This window comes from Salvelinus alpinus, chromosome 7 (assembly GCF_045679555.1).
Source record: "Salvelinus alpinus chromosome 7, SLU_Salpinus.1, whole genome shotgun sequence".
NCBI lineage: Eukaryota > Metazoa > Chordata > Actinopteri > Salmoniformes > Salmonidae > Salvelinus > Salvelinus alpinus.
In genome coordinates this window covers 28,842,010-28,856,703 of record NC_092092.1, presented here as the reverse complement: position 1 = coordinate 28,856,703, position 14,694 = coordinate 28,842,010, and the positions used below count along the sequence as shown (strand labels likewise).

Here is a 14,694-nt window from a genome sequence, read left to right as displayed (position 1 = left end):
AGAGTGGTTTATGTTGCCCCTTGGTCTGCATGGGAGGGGTGGAACCAGCAATGACGAAGAATTCTTAGTGTCTGCATTTGTGTAAAGGTTAGGTTACTCGGCCCAACAGTCTTGACTGTCACCGCTAAGAATTCTTAGTCATTGCTGGTTCCACCCCTCCCATGCAGACCAAGGGGCAAGATAAACCACTCTGGGTTCATCCGGTCGTTATCTACACAGGGTTGTTGTCTTAACCCCACCCTAGCTTATGTAATACCCTTGTTAGAACCAAGTATTGAGTTTATTCTTGTTAGAACCAAGTATTGAGTTTATTCTTGTTAGAACCAAGTATTGAGTTTATTCTTGTTAGAACCAAGTAGTGAGTTTATTCTTGTTAGAACCAAGTATTGAGTTTATTTGTTATAATTAATTGGTATTATATTTAAAAGGTGATTGAATTGCTCCCGAATTGTAATGTTGTTAATGCATTTCTTTTGAAGAAATATGTATTTAATGTATAAGTGAATAGGTTGGTTTACTTTTAAGTTTAAGTTTTGACCAATAAGGTCGCTTGTTAATTAAGCTGTGGCCAATGGGAGTTGACCTGGTTAACAAGAGGCCTGGGAAAAAAGAGATGGAGAGAGATGTTGAGAAAAGGATGGACATTACATTATGACCGTTGGTGAAGAAAAATTATAAAAGAAGACGATAAAAATAGAACAACAAAATTATAACAACCCATACCTATCAAGTTTTGAATGGAAATACCGATTTTATTTTATAAGAGAGTTGTTATAATTTTGTTAAGAAAGACTTAGTAAAGACTGAAGCTACGGTCTCATCGTGGAGGTATTTGACAGCCTTGAGGTTAGCCTAGCATCGTGTGACACGGAGGGAGAATTGCTTGGGAAAGATTAACGAGTTCATGTTCCCATTGGATATCGGTTACTGCTAAAGAGTACTGTCTGCATTGATAGCTGTGCTTGCTGTGGATCTTGTGAGGTAACCTGCAAGGAACTGCCATACTTCACTGAGGGAATAAGTAACCACAACGGTGGGGTGCTTCGGGACTTTATGTGTGTCGTAATTTTTTTGAGCTCGTACCCGCGCCAACAGGTTAAGCAAGCTTGAAATAATTTGGACATGGGTTGTGCACGACTCATTGGGGTTTATTATTTTAATACATTTTTATGTGGTGCATTGAAAATGTAATAATACACATCTTGAACCTTATGTATGTTGCCTTGGTGGAGTCATTTACTGTTTCAATTTAATTTAATGCATGGGAAAGTATATCCTTATACAATAACAGAAACCTATAATCATTTAATCTGAAGTTAATACCTTATTGTCATCGCCCTAGATAGTTTACAATAGGGATTCTTATTGGAGATGTCCTTCTCACCTAACATCCCATGCTGTTGAGATATTCTACGCAAGTTAATATCGTGAGTCAAATTCGAGCCTGGTGAGAGGGTTACACTTAGTTTCCCAGATGTCAGGATGATTTAGAGACAATGAGGCATTGTTATACTCCTAAACTATCTCTAGTAAAACACATTCTTGTCTATGTAATGCATTTGTCAGCTCAAGCCATCTCTAGTGACCACACGCCCAGATTAGCTGCAGGGAAGAAATATCAGAAATGTCTTACTATTAGTTCAATATTAATTGTTAACCATTAATATCAAATAAATCAGGTAAATACGTAATTTTTCTATCACATTCCCCAATTTTGAGATATCTCTCAACTTAAAAGACAAATTACAATGTTTAAAAAGACATTGCAATATCGCAAAAACAATCTCAGCAATCTAAGTCAGAGTACATTTTTCATCAGTACGAAACAAATCATCATGTTGATACCGAGCACACCTCCATTGGTTAGCATAGTAGAAACTAAAATTAGCCAGTAAAATCCAGGTAGTGACTCCCGGTTTAAGTAACATTTCTTCCATTTAGTGCCTAATGAACATGACCCAGGACAAGCATCATGATCCCACTATTCATAAGGCAACACCCATGGCTATGTGCCATTAGCACAAACCTGCTATAGTTCCTGAGTATTATAATTATCGTCAAAAATTGCAATTTGGCTATGGATATAAATGAAATAGATTAGGATCAGTTTCACTCTCAGTATCAGAGTTCACCCTCTCCATTCACCAGGGCATGCTGAGAATAGTATCAATCTCTTTGGTACACAACTTCTTTACACGCGTCACAATCAGCATAACAACAATCAAAACTCATAGTTATCAACATACTAAAAACTTACTCAAATCAATCAGTCAGTTTTTAAAAAATCATTCAGTTTCCAAATCATAAAACAAAACAATTAATTATCCAACCAAAATTTAGAATGACATTCTTCAGTGATTCACATTGGTTCTATCACTCAAAATTATAACCCTCAATTTAACACACATAAATTCTGGCAGAATGAACATTTATTTTAACATACAATATATTTAACCTATAATTCCAGTATTAACTTTCTCATCATGATTATAATTACAGATCAGTATCTCAATGCATTCTCAACCTAAATTACTATACATTTAGCAGTGTTTAGACCTCCTCAATCAACCTGATACCCCAAAATAAAACAATTTCAAACAAGTCTAAATCAATTACGTGCACAGTTGACCAACCCCCTCCCTTTCCCGACACTCCTCTGGCATTTCTTCATTTTTCTTCTTCAGATAGCTTCACAGTTCAAAGTGGATGGCCCATGACAATGTCCCAATTTCAATGTCTCACCTGAGTCCCACCACAACGCCTATTATGTCTTGTCCATTTGCCCACCAGTATACCAGCAACATAAGAAAAGTTTTGGAACGGATCTCTCTTCATGCTCACTCCACATAGATTCATGTTGCACTCCTGAGAGAAGGGCATGAGAGAAAAAGTAGTTGATATTGGATGCTGTACACCAGTTGCTGGCTCAGACTCAGATCTCTCGATAGAAGTGGTGCAGGACAGGGCCGTATTGAACGCCATTTCTTCAGCCGGTTAGAGGGGGTTTTGAGGTCCACACCGTTTGGTCAAATGATCCCTTCCATGCATCTAGATACCATCTGTAGTCACAATCCATAATCTCGAGAAAGGACCGATCAGAACAACAGTTTAGTTCAGTTCATTTCTGATTCAGGAAATCCAGACAAGCACTGACTGCATGACAAATGATTACTTTTACCAATATTTTTAATACCAATTTCTAAAACAAATGTCAAAGAAAATAACATCACATTCTGTTGAAACAATTTTGCCCAAAAAATTATTCCGATCATCCAGCAGACCCAAACTGGTGAGATTTATATTGAAACAAAACAGACAAACAACAATACACTCCTTCATACATCATTCGATACATTCCTACATATTACTCGGTGTGTAAACTTCAATCCAAAAACCTCAGACTGGTAATTCCCCCATTTTGACACATGACTCATGACAACGTGATCAATGTATAAAAAACAACAAAAACTGCAAATCAAATTAGAATTACTACCCTTAATAACTCCATTACATTTTTTTTTACCCAGAACTTGATTCAAGGAATAGAAAAATAGACCAGAGACAGGACTAACCTTCTCATGGTCTGAATCACACATAACTATTAACTATAAACTTCTCCGTAATTATCAGTACTATAAATTAACTTCAAATAATCATCCAATGTCTCTCAGCATTCCAGCGAGGGTGATCAAACCACACTAGAAAGTCAGGACAGAGGTCAGAGGACATTCAAACCATTCAAATAAGTGTTTCTTTCTCTATTAGACAAACATTTCATACATTTTGTATCCAAGGTCACAGTAAGTTTATTCAGTACATTTCTTATCAAAAATAATTCACGTGTTCATTTAAAACTCAGAAACTAAAAATGTCTGAAAATTACATGTGTTTGACACTTTAAGATATATTTTCTCTAACCGTGAAAAACCCAATAAAACCAAATGAAATAACATTTAGTTAGATTCTAGTTTGCTAACTCTTAAGCAATCCAAACAATTCAAATTTCTTACTTTCCAATTAACCTCTAATTCCTCCCAAACCCGGATCCGGGAGCACCCCCATCAGTAAAAAAGCTGACTAGCATAGCCTAGCATAGCGTCACAAGTAAATACTAGCATCTAAATATCATTAAATCACAAGTCCAAGACACCAGATGAAAGATACACATCTTGTGAATCCAGCCATCGTTTCTGATTTTTAAAATGTTTTACAGGGAAGACACAATATGTAAATCTATTAGCTAACCACGTTAGCAAAAGACACCACTTTTTTTACTCCACCATTTTTTTACTCCATCAGTAGCTATCACAAATGCGACCAAATAAAGATATAAATAGCCACTAACCAAGAAAAAACTTCATCAGATGACAGTCTGATAACATATTTATTGTATAGCATATGTTTTGTTAGAAAAATTTGCATATTTCAGGTATACAGTGGGGCAAAAAAGTATTTAGTCAGCCACCAATTGTGCAAGTTCTCCCACTTAAAAAGATGAGAGAGGCCTGTAATTTTCATCATAGGTACACTTCAACTATGACAGACAAAATGAGAAAAAAAATCCAGAAAATCCCGTTGTAGGATTTTTAATGAATTTATTTGCAAATTATGGTGGAAAATAAGTATTTGGTCACCTACGAACAAGCAAGATTTCTGGCTCTCACAGACCTGTAACTTCTTCTTTAAGAGGCTCCTCTGTCCTCCACTCGTTACCTGTATTAATGGCACCTGTTTGAACTTGTTATCAGTATGAAAGACACCTGTCCACAACCTCAAACAGTCACACTCCAAACTCCACTATGGCCAAGACCAAAGAGCTGTCAAAGGACACCAGAAACAAAATTGTAGACCTGCACCAGGCTGGGAAGACTGAATCTGCAATAGGTAAGCAGCTTGGTTTGAAGAAATCAACTGTGGGAGCAATTATTAGGAAATGGAAGACATACAAGACCACTGATAATCTCCCTCGATCTGGGGCTCCACGCAAGATCTCACCCCGTGGGGTCAAAATGATCACAAGAACGGTGAGCAAAAATCCCAGAACCACACGGGGGGACCTAGTGAATGACCTGCAGAGAGCTGGGACCAAAGTAACAAAGCCTACCGTCAGTAACACACTACGCCGCCAGGGACTCAAATCCTGCAGTGCCAGACGTGTCCCCCTGCTTAAGCCAGTACATGTCCAGGCCCGTCTGAAGTTTGCTAGAGAGCATTTGGATGATCCAGAAGAAGATTGGGAGAATGTCATATGGTCAGATGAAACCAAAATATAACTTTTTGGTAAAAACTCAACTCGTCGTGTTTGGAGGACAAAGAATGCTGAGTTGCATCCAAAGAACACCATACCTACTGTGAAGCATGGGGGTGGAAACATCATGCTTTGGAGCTGTTTTTTTGCAAAGGGACCAGGACGACTGATCCGTGTAAAGGAAATAATGAATGGGGCCATGTATCGTGAGATTTTGAGTGAAAACCTCCTTCCATCAGCAAGGGCATTGAAGATGAAACGTGGCTGGGTCTTTCAGCATGACAATGATCCCAAACACACCGCCCGGGCAACGAAGGAGTGGCTTCGTAAGAAGCATTTCAAGGTCCTGGAGTGGCCTAGCCAGTCTCCAGATCTCAACCCCATAGAAAATCTTTGGAGGGAGTTGAAAGTCCGTGTTGCCCAGCAACAGCCCCAAAACATCACTGCACTAGAGGAGATCTGCATGGAGGAATGGCCAAAATACCAGCAACAGTGTGTGAAGACCTTGTGAAGACTTACAGAAAACGTTTAACCTCTGTCATTGCCAACAAAGGGTATATAACAAAGTATTGAGATAAACTTTTGTTATTGACTAAATACTTATTTTCCACTATAATTTGCAAATAAATTCATAAAAAATCCTACAATGTGATTTTCTGGATTTTTTTTCCTCATTTTGTCTGTCATAGTTGAAGTGTACCTATGATGAAAATTACAGGCCTCTCTCAACTTTTTAAGTGGGAGAACTTGCACATTTGGTGGCTGACTAAATACTTTTTTGCCCCACTGTAAATCATAGTTTACCATTGCAGCCACCATCACAACTCTCACCAAAGCGACTAGAATAACTACAGAGAGCAACGTGTATTACCTAATTACTCATCATAAAACATTTCTTAAAAATACACAGCGTACAGCAATTGAAAGACACAGATCTTGTGAATCCAGACAATATTTCAGATTTTCTAAGTGTTTTACAGCGAAAACACAATATAACGTTATATTAGCTTACCACAATAGCAAACATCACAACAGCATTGATTCAAGCCGAACATAGCGATAACGTATAAACCACCAAAATATATACATTTTTTCACTAACCTTCTCAGAATTCTTCAGATGACAGTCCTATAACATCATATTACACAATGCATATAGAGTTTGTTCGAAAATGTGCATATTTAGCTGCACAAATCGTGGTTATACAATGTGATTAGTGGCCAAAACATCAGGCAATCTGTCCGGCGCCATCTTGGAGAGGCACCTATTCTAATCGAAAACTATTCATAAACTTGACTAAAAAATACAAGTTGGACAGCAAATGAAAGATAAATTAGTTCTTAATGCAATCGCTGTGTTAGATTTTTAAAATTAACGTTACTGCGCAATACAGCGTGCGCTAAAGCGAGACCACACCATAATTCATGGCGGAATTATTATTTGACATTTGTCAACATAAGTACGAATTAACAGCATAAAGACTGCTTACTATTAGCTGAGCTTCCATCAGAATCTTGGGCAAGGTGTCCTTTCTCCAGAACAATCGTCTTTGGGTTGAAAGATGTCCTCTTGTCCTGTCGAAATAGCCGCTAACGTTAGCCACCCACTGGAGAGGTGTCCAACTCGTGAAAGCGCATCACAAAGAAATCCAGGAAAATCGCAATAAACTGCTATAAACTGCTATAAGTCGGTTTAAATTAACTACCTTATGAAGTTTTTAAGACAAAAAACAAATTAAATCAGAGCCGGAGATATAGAACTGCTAAACCGAAAGCTTTTGAAGAAGCCATGCCGATGTACTTCTTGCGTCAGGCACCCGGTCGAAAAGGCCGGTACTTCCGTTCCAAGACGTTTTATACTCCCCCAGATGGTGCTATCCGCTCCATTCAAAGTCTCACCGCTTACTGACATCTAGGGGAAGGCGTATGCAGTGCATGTAGCCCCATAGCTTTTAAGGGAATTTATAAACCGACCCTGGAACAGAGACCTCAATTTCAGAAATCTCACTTCTTGACAGGAAGTGTGCTGTAGAATGAGTTCTGTTTCACTCAGAGAAATAATTCAAACGGTTTTAGAAACTAGAGAGTGTTTTCTATCCAATAGTAATAATAATATGCATATTGTACGAGCAAGAATTGAGTACGAGGCAGTTTAATTTGGGAACGATAAATGTCCAAGTTGAAACAGCACCCCCTGTAGCACCAAGAGGTTAACTTACTTTCCTTTGTTACCTTCACTAGTCTACATCTCTGTTTCCTTTAACTCAGAAATCCATCTACAATCCCTACTATACTCTACCTCTGTCTTTCCGTCGAATGTTACAATTTTATTTTTAAATTATAGTAAAAACGGGGGCCTCCTGGGTGGCGCAGTGGTCTAAGGCACTGCTCTGTCGCAGTGCAGAGCCCAGGCTCTGTCGCAGCCGGCTGCAACCGGGAGGTCGCACAATTGGACTAGCGTCGTCCGGGTTAAGGAGGGTTTGGCCGGTAGGGATATCCTTGTCTCATCGCGCACTAGTGACTCCTATCGCTCTCGACCTTCGTCTCTCCCGAGCCCGTACAGGAGTTGTAGCGATGAGACAAGATAGTAACTACTAACAATTGGATACTACAAAATTGGGGGTAAAAATAATGATTTCTTTTTATTATTGAAAAAAATTATTGTAAAAACAAACATAACTTCTGCTCACAGGGAGGCCACTTTAATTACTATGTTACCTCGTTTCGCTGGTTGCACTTTCCCATATGATGCCTTGTGACTGTTTACTAATGTGGTGATGTAATTTTTCTATCTTGAAAGGAAAACCCAGAGTTACCTCTGCTGCAGAGAATAAGTGTAACGGTGTTCCTCCTCCTCTTCATCCGAAGAGGAGGAGCAGGGATTGAACCAAAACGCAGCGTCGTGATAAGACATGATATTTATTTAAACAAAACCGAAAACACGACGAACACTTGAATAGAAACAAAACAACAAACGACGTAGACTGACCTGAACGTAAGAACTTACATGAAACACGAAGAACGCACGAACAGGAAAAATGACTACATAAAACGAACGAACAAACAAAACCGAAACAGTCCCGTGTGGCGTAACATACACAGACACTGACACAGGAGACAACCACCCACAAACAAACAATGTGACACCACCTACCTTAATATGATTCTCAATCAGAGGAGATGAAAACCACCTGCCTCTAATTGAGAACCATATCAGGTACCCATTAAACCAACATAGAAACACAAAACATAGACTGCCCACCCAAACTCACGTCCTGACCAACTAACACATACAAAACTAACAGAAAACAGGTCAGGAACGTGACATAACCCCCCCCCTCAAGGTGCGAACTCCGGGCGCACCAGCACAAAGTCTAGGGGAGGGTCTGGGTGGGCATCTGACCACGGTGGTGGCTCAGGCTCTGGGCGAGGTCCCCACCCCACCATAGTCAATCCCAGCTTACGTCTCCCCCTCAGAATGACCACCCTCTTACTCCACCCACCTAATTTAAGGGGCAACACCAAGATAAAGGACAGCTCCGGGACAAGGTAGCTCAGGACAGAGAGGTAGCTCAGGACAGAGGGATAGCTCAGGACAGAGGGATAGCTCAGGATAGAGAGGTAGCTCAGGATAGAGAGGTAGCTCAGGATAGAGGGGCAACTCCGGACTGAAGGGCAGCTCCGGACAGAGAGACAGCTCTGGACTGAGGGTCAGTTCTGGATAAATGGCAGCTCTAAGCTAAGGGGCAGCTCATGGCTGGCTGACGGCTCTGGACGCTCATGGCTGGCTGACGGCTCTGGACGCTCATGGCTGGCTGACGGCTCTGGACGCTCATGGCTGGCTGACGGCTCTAGACGCTCATGGCTCGCTGACGGCTCTGGCTGCTCATGGCTCGCTGACGGCTCTGGCGGATCCTGGCTCACTGGCGGCTCTGGCAGATCCTGTCTGGTTGGCGGCTCTGGCAGATCCTGTCTGGTCGGCGGCTCTGGCAGATCCTGTCTGGTTGGCGGCTCTGGCAGATCCTGTCTGGTTGGCGGCTCTGGCAGATCCTGACTGACGAATGGCTCTAGCGGCTCCTGACTGACGAACGGCTCTGACGGCTCGGGACAGACGGGCGGCTCTAATGGCTCGGGACAGACGGATGGCTCAGACGGCACTGGGCAGACGGATGGCTCAGACGGCACTGGGCAGACGGATGGCTCAGACGGCGCTGGGGAGACGGATGGCTCAGATGGCGCTGGGGAGACGGATGGCTCAGATGGCGCTGGGGAGACGGATGGCTCAGATGGCGCTGGGGAGACGGATGGCTCAGACGGCGTTGGGCAGACTACAGACTCTAGCCGACTGAGGCGCACTGTAGGCCTGGTGCGTGGTGCCGGAACTGGAGGCACCGGACTGGAGACACGCACTTCAAGGCTAGTGCGGGGAGCAGGGACAGGGCACACTGACCTCTCGAAGCGCACTATAGGCCTGGTGCGTGGTACCGGCACTGGTGGCACCGGGCTGAGGGCACGCACATCAGGACGAGTACGGGGAGAAGGAACAGTGCGTACAGGGCTCTGGAGACGCACAGGAGGCTTAGTGCGTGGTGCCGGAACTGGAGGCACTGAGCTGGAGACACGCACCATAGGAAGAGTGCGTGGAGGAGGAACAGGGCTCTGGAAACGCACTGGAAGCCTGGTGCGTGGTGTAGGCACTGGTGGTACTGGGCTGGGGCGGGAAGGTGGCGCCGGAAATACCGGACCGTGCAGGCGTACTGGCTCCCTTGAGCACCGAGCCTGCCCAACCTTACCTGGTTGAATACTCCCCGTCGCCCGACCAGTGCGGGGAGGTGGAATAACCCGCACCGGGCTATGTAGGCGAACCGGGACACCATGCGTAAGGCTGGTGCCATGTAAGCCGGCCCAAGGAGACGCACTGGTGGCCAGATATGTAGAGCCGGCTTCATGGCACTTGGCTCAATGCTCAATCTAGCCCTACCAGTGCGGGGAGGTGGAATAACCCGCACCGGGCTATGCACACGTACAGGAGACACTGTGCGCTCTACTGCGTAACACGGTGTCTGCCCGTACTCCCGCTCTCCACGGTTAGCCTGGGAAGTGGGCGCAGGTCTCCTACCTGCCCTTGGCCCACTACCTCTTAGCCCCTCCCCAAGACATTTTTGGGGTTTCTTCTCGGGCTTCCTTGCTAGCCGCGTACCTTCATATCTGCGGTTTTGGGCTTGATTCTCCGGCTTCCAGCCTTGCTTCCTTGCTGCCTCCTCATATCGCCGCCTCTCTGCTTTCGCTGCCTCCAGCTCAGCTTTGGGGCGGCGATATTCTCCTGGTTGAGCCCAAGGTCCTTTTCCATCCAGCTCGTCCTCCCAAGTCCAGTAGTCCTGTGTATTCCACTGCTCGAACATACGCTGCTTGGTTCTGATTTGGTGGGTGGTTCTGTAACGGTGTTCCTCCTCCTCTTCATCCGAAGAGGAGGAGCAGGGATTGAACCAAAACACAGCATCGTGATAAGACATGATATTTATTTAAACAAAACCGAAAACACGACGAACACTTGAATAGAAACAAAACAACAAACGACGTAGACTGACCTGAACGTAAGAACTTACATGAAACACGAAGAACGCACAAACAGGAAAAATGACTACATAAAACGAACAAACAAACAAAACCGAAACAGTCCCGTGTGGCGTAACATACACAGACACTGACACAGGAGACAACCACCCACAAACAAACAATGTGACACCACCTACCTTAATATGATTCTCAATCAGAGGAGATGAAAACCACTTGCCTCTAATTGAGAACCATATCAGGTACCCATTAAACCAACATAGAAACACAAAACATAGACTGCCCACCCAAACTCACGTCCTGACCAACTAACACATACAAAACTAACAGAAAACAGGTCAGGAACGTGACAATAAGTTCATTAGAGTTACCAGCCTCAGAAATTGCAGCCCAAATAAATGCTTCACAGAGTTCAAGTAACAGACACATCTCAACATCAACTGGTCAGAGGAGACTGCGTGATTCAGGCCTTCGTGGTGGAATTGCTGGAAAGAAACCATTACTAAGGGACACCAATAAGAAGAAGAGACTTGTTTGGGCCAAGCAACATGAGCAATGGACATTAGACAGGTGTAATTCTGTCCTTTGTTCTGATGAGTCCAAATTTGTGATTTTTTGTTCTAACCGCCGTGTCTTTGTGAGACGCAGAGTAGGTGAACGGATGACCTCCGCATGTGTGGTTCTCACCGTGAAGCATTGAGGAGGGGTGATGGTGTGGGGTGCTTTGCTGGTGACACTGTCTGTGATTTATTTAGAATTAAATTAAATTTGACCACGAAGGAGAGTGATGGAGTGTTGCATCAGATGACCTGGCCTCCACAATCAACCGACCTCAACCCAGTTGAGATGGTCTGGGATGAATTGGAACGCAGAGTGAAGGAAAAGCCGCCAACAAGAATGATTTATATCAGCTTTTATTTCTTTCATCACATTCCCAGTTGGTCAGAAGCTTACATACACTCAATTAGTATTTGGTAGCATTGCCTTTAAATTGTTTAACTTGGGTCAAATTGTATTTTATTTATTTATTTATTTCACCTTTATTTAACCAGGTAGCCAGTTGAGAACAAGTTCTCATTTACAACAGCGACCTGGCCAAGATAAAGCAAAGCAGTGCGACACAAACAACACAGGAGTTACACATGGAATTAACAAACGTACAGTCAATAACACAATAGAAAAGTCTATATACAGTGTGTGCAAATGAAGTAAGATTAGAGAGGTAAGGCAATAAATAGGCCATAGTGGCGAAATAATTACAAGTTAGCAATTGAACAGTGGCGTGATAGATGAGCAGAAGATGAATGTGCAAGTAAAGATACTGGGTTGCAAAGGAGCAAAAAAATAAATAACAATATGGGGACGAGGGAGTTGGGTGGGCTATTTACAGATGGGCTATGTGCAGGTGCAATGATCTGTAAGCTGCTCTGACAGCTGATGCTTAAAGTTAGTGAGGGAGATATGAGTCTCCAGCTTCAGTGATTTTTGCAATTCGTTCCAGTCATTGGCAGCAGAGAACTGGAAGGATAGGCGGTCAAAGGAGGAATTGGCTTTGGGAGTGAACATTGAAATATACTTGCTGGAGCGCGTGCTATGGGTGGGTGCTGCTATGGTGACCAGTGAGTTGAGATAAGGCGGGGCTTTACCTAGCAAAGACTTATAGATGACCTGGAGCCAGTGGGTTTGGCGACAAATAGGAAGCGAGGACCAGCCAATGAGAGCATACAGGTCGCAGTGGTGGGCAGTACAGTTGAAGTCGGAAGTTTACATACACCTGAGCCAAATACATTTAAACTCCGTTTTTCAAAATTCCTGACATTTAATCCGAGTAAGAATTCCCTGTCTTAGGTCCGTTAGGATCACCACTTTATTTTAAGAATGTGAAATGTCAGAATAATAGTAAAGAGAATGATTTATTTCAGCTTTTATTTCTTTCATCACATTCCCAGTGGGTCAGAAGTTTACATACACTCAATTAGTATTTGGTAGCATTGCCTTTAAATTGTTTAACTTGGGTCAAACGTTTCGGGTAGCCTTCCACAAGCTTCCCACAATAAGTTGGGTGAATTTTGACCCATTCCTCCTGACAGAGCTGGTGTAACTATGTCAGGCCTCCTTGCTCGCACACGCTTTTTCAGTTCTGCCCACACATTTTCTACAGGATTGAGGTGAGGGCTTTGTGATGACCACTCCAATACCTTGTCTTTGTTGTCCTTAAGCCATTTTGCCACAACTTTGGAAGTATGCTTGGGGTCATTGTCCATTTGGAAGACCCATTTGCGACCAAGTTTTAACTTCCTGACTGATGTCTTGAGATGTGGCTTCAATATAGCCACATAATTTTCCACCCTCATGATGCCATCTATTTTGTGAAGTGCACCAGTCCCTCCTACAGCAAAGCACCTCCACAACATGATGCTGCCACCCCCGTGCTTCACGGTTGGGATGGGGTTCTTCGGCTTGCAAGCTTGCCCCTTTTCCTCCAAACATAACAATGGTCATTATGGCCAAACAGACTCGTTTTACTGTGGATATGGATACTTTTGTACCTGTTTCCTCCAGCATCTTCACAAGGTCCTTTGCTTGTTGTTTTGGGATTGATTTGCACTTCTCGCACCAAAGTACGTTCATCTCTAGGAGACAGAACGTGTCTCCTTACTGAGCGGTATGACGGCTGTGTGGTCCCATGGTGTTTATACTTGTGTACTATTGTTTGTACAGATGAACGTGGTACCTTCAGGCGTTTGGAAATTGCTTCCAAGGATGAACCAGACATGTGGATGTCTACGATTTTTTTTCTGAGGTCTTGGCTGATTTCTTTTGATTTTCCCATGATGTCAAGCAAAGAGGCACTGAGTTTGAAGGTAGGCCTTAAAATACATCCACAGGTACACCTCCAATTGACTCAAACGATGTCAATTAGCCTACCAGAAGCTTCGAAAGCCATGACATCATTTTCTGGAATTTCCCAAGCTGTTTAAAGGCACTGTCAACTTGGTGTATGTAAACCTCTGACCCACTGGAATTGTGATACAGTGAATTATAAGTGAAACAATATGTCTGTAAACAATTGTTGGAAAAATTGCTTGTGTCATTTTTGTGGCACAAAGTAGATGTCCTAACCGACTTGCCAAAACTATAGTTTGTTCACAAGAAATTTGTGGAGTGGTTGAAAAAAAAGTTTTAATGATTCCAACCTAAGTGTATGTAAACTTCCGACTTCAACTGTACATGCATACATATAAAGAGCCATATATACACATGTAGGTTAAAGCAACTACCACGGCTCAGGGACCGATACAGTGGTCTGGTCAGGTGTATTGTATACTCATTTGGCCAGACTCCTTCACTTTGACACTTGAAGAAGGATCTTGAGGGAGCTATGGTCAGGTGTACTAAGGCTACTGTTGTTGTCATGGTGATGAAGGTCAGGTTTACTGAGGCTACTGTTGTTGTCATGGTTTCAGATTGTGATCCTGAAGGAGCTGAAGCACTCGGACGGGAACTTTAACAAGAGTCAGAGGATAGAGCTCAACTCGGTGAGTCACCGATTATACAGCAAGTTTGATAATGTCCGGTAGACTACTCAAGGGTATCAAGTATGCATTTTTACATGTGTCCATGTGGTATCTTTGTTTAGTTTTTCATATTTGATTTGATTATAAGTCCTATTGCTTATTATATCCAACCTCCCTGATTTACAGCTTCTGCACATTGACTACTACAACTTGACTAAGTTCTACGGCACAGTCAAGTATGATCATGGTGTGTTTGGGGTGTTCGAGTACGGCGAGAGGGGATCTCTAAGGGTGAGAAACACACATGCAAGCACGCACGCACGCACACCCACTTTCCCATTTTAACTTTTAACTT

General features: G+C 42.9%; 1 protein-coding gene across 1 annotated transcript in view; it reads left to right on the top strand.

Annotated features, from left to right (window-relative positions):
- Positions 1-14,694, top strand: part of LOC139580152 (guanylyl cyclase C-like) — a 43,125-nt gene that overhangs the window by 22,364 nt on the left and 6,067 nt on the right. Inside the window, exons 14-15 of the mRNA XM_071408693.1 lie at positions 14,289-14,360; positions 14,526-14,630. Of these exons, the coding sequence (XP_071264794.1) occupies positions 14,289-14,360; positions 14,526-14,630 (177 nt within the window). The remainder of the gene's footprint in view (positions 1-14,288; positions 14,361-14,525; positions 14,631-14,694) is intronic.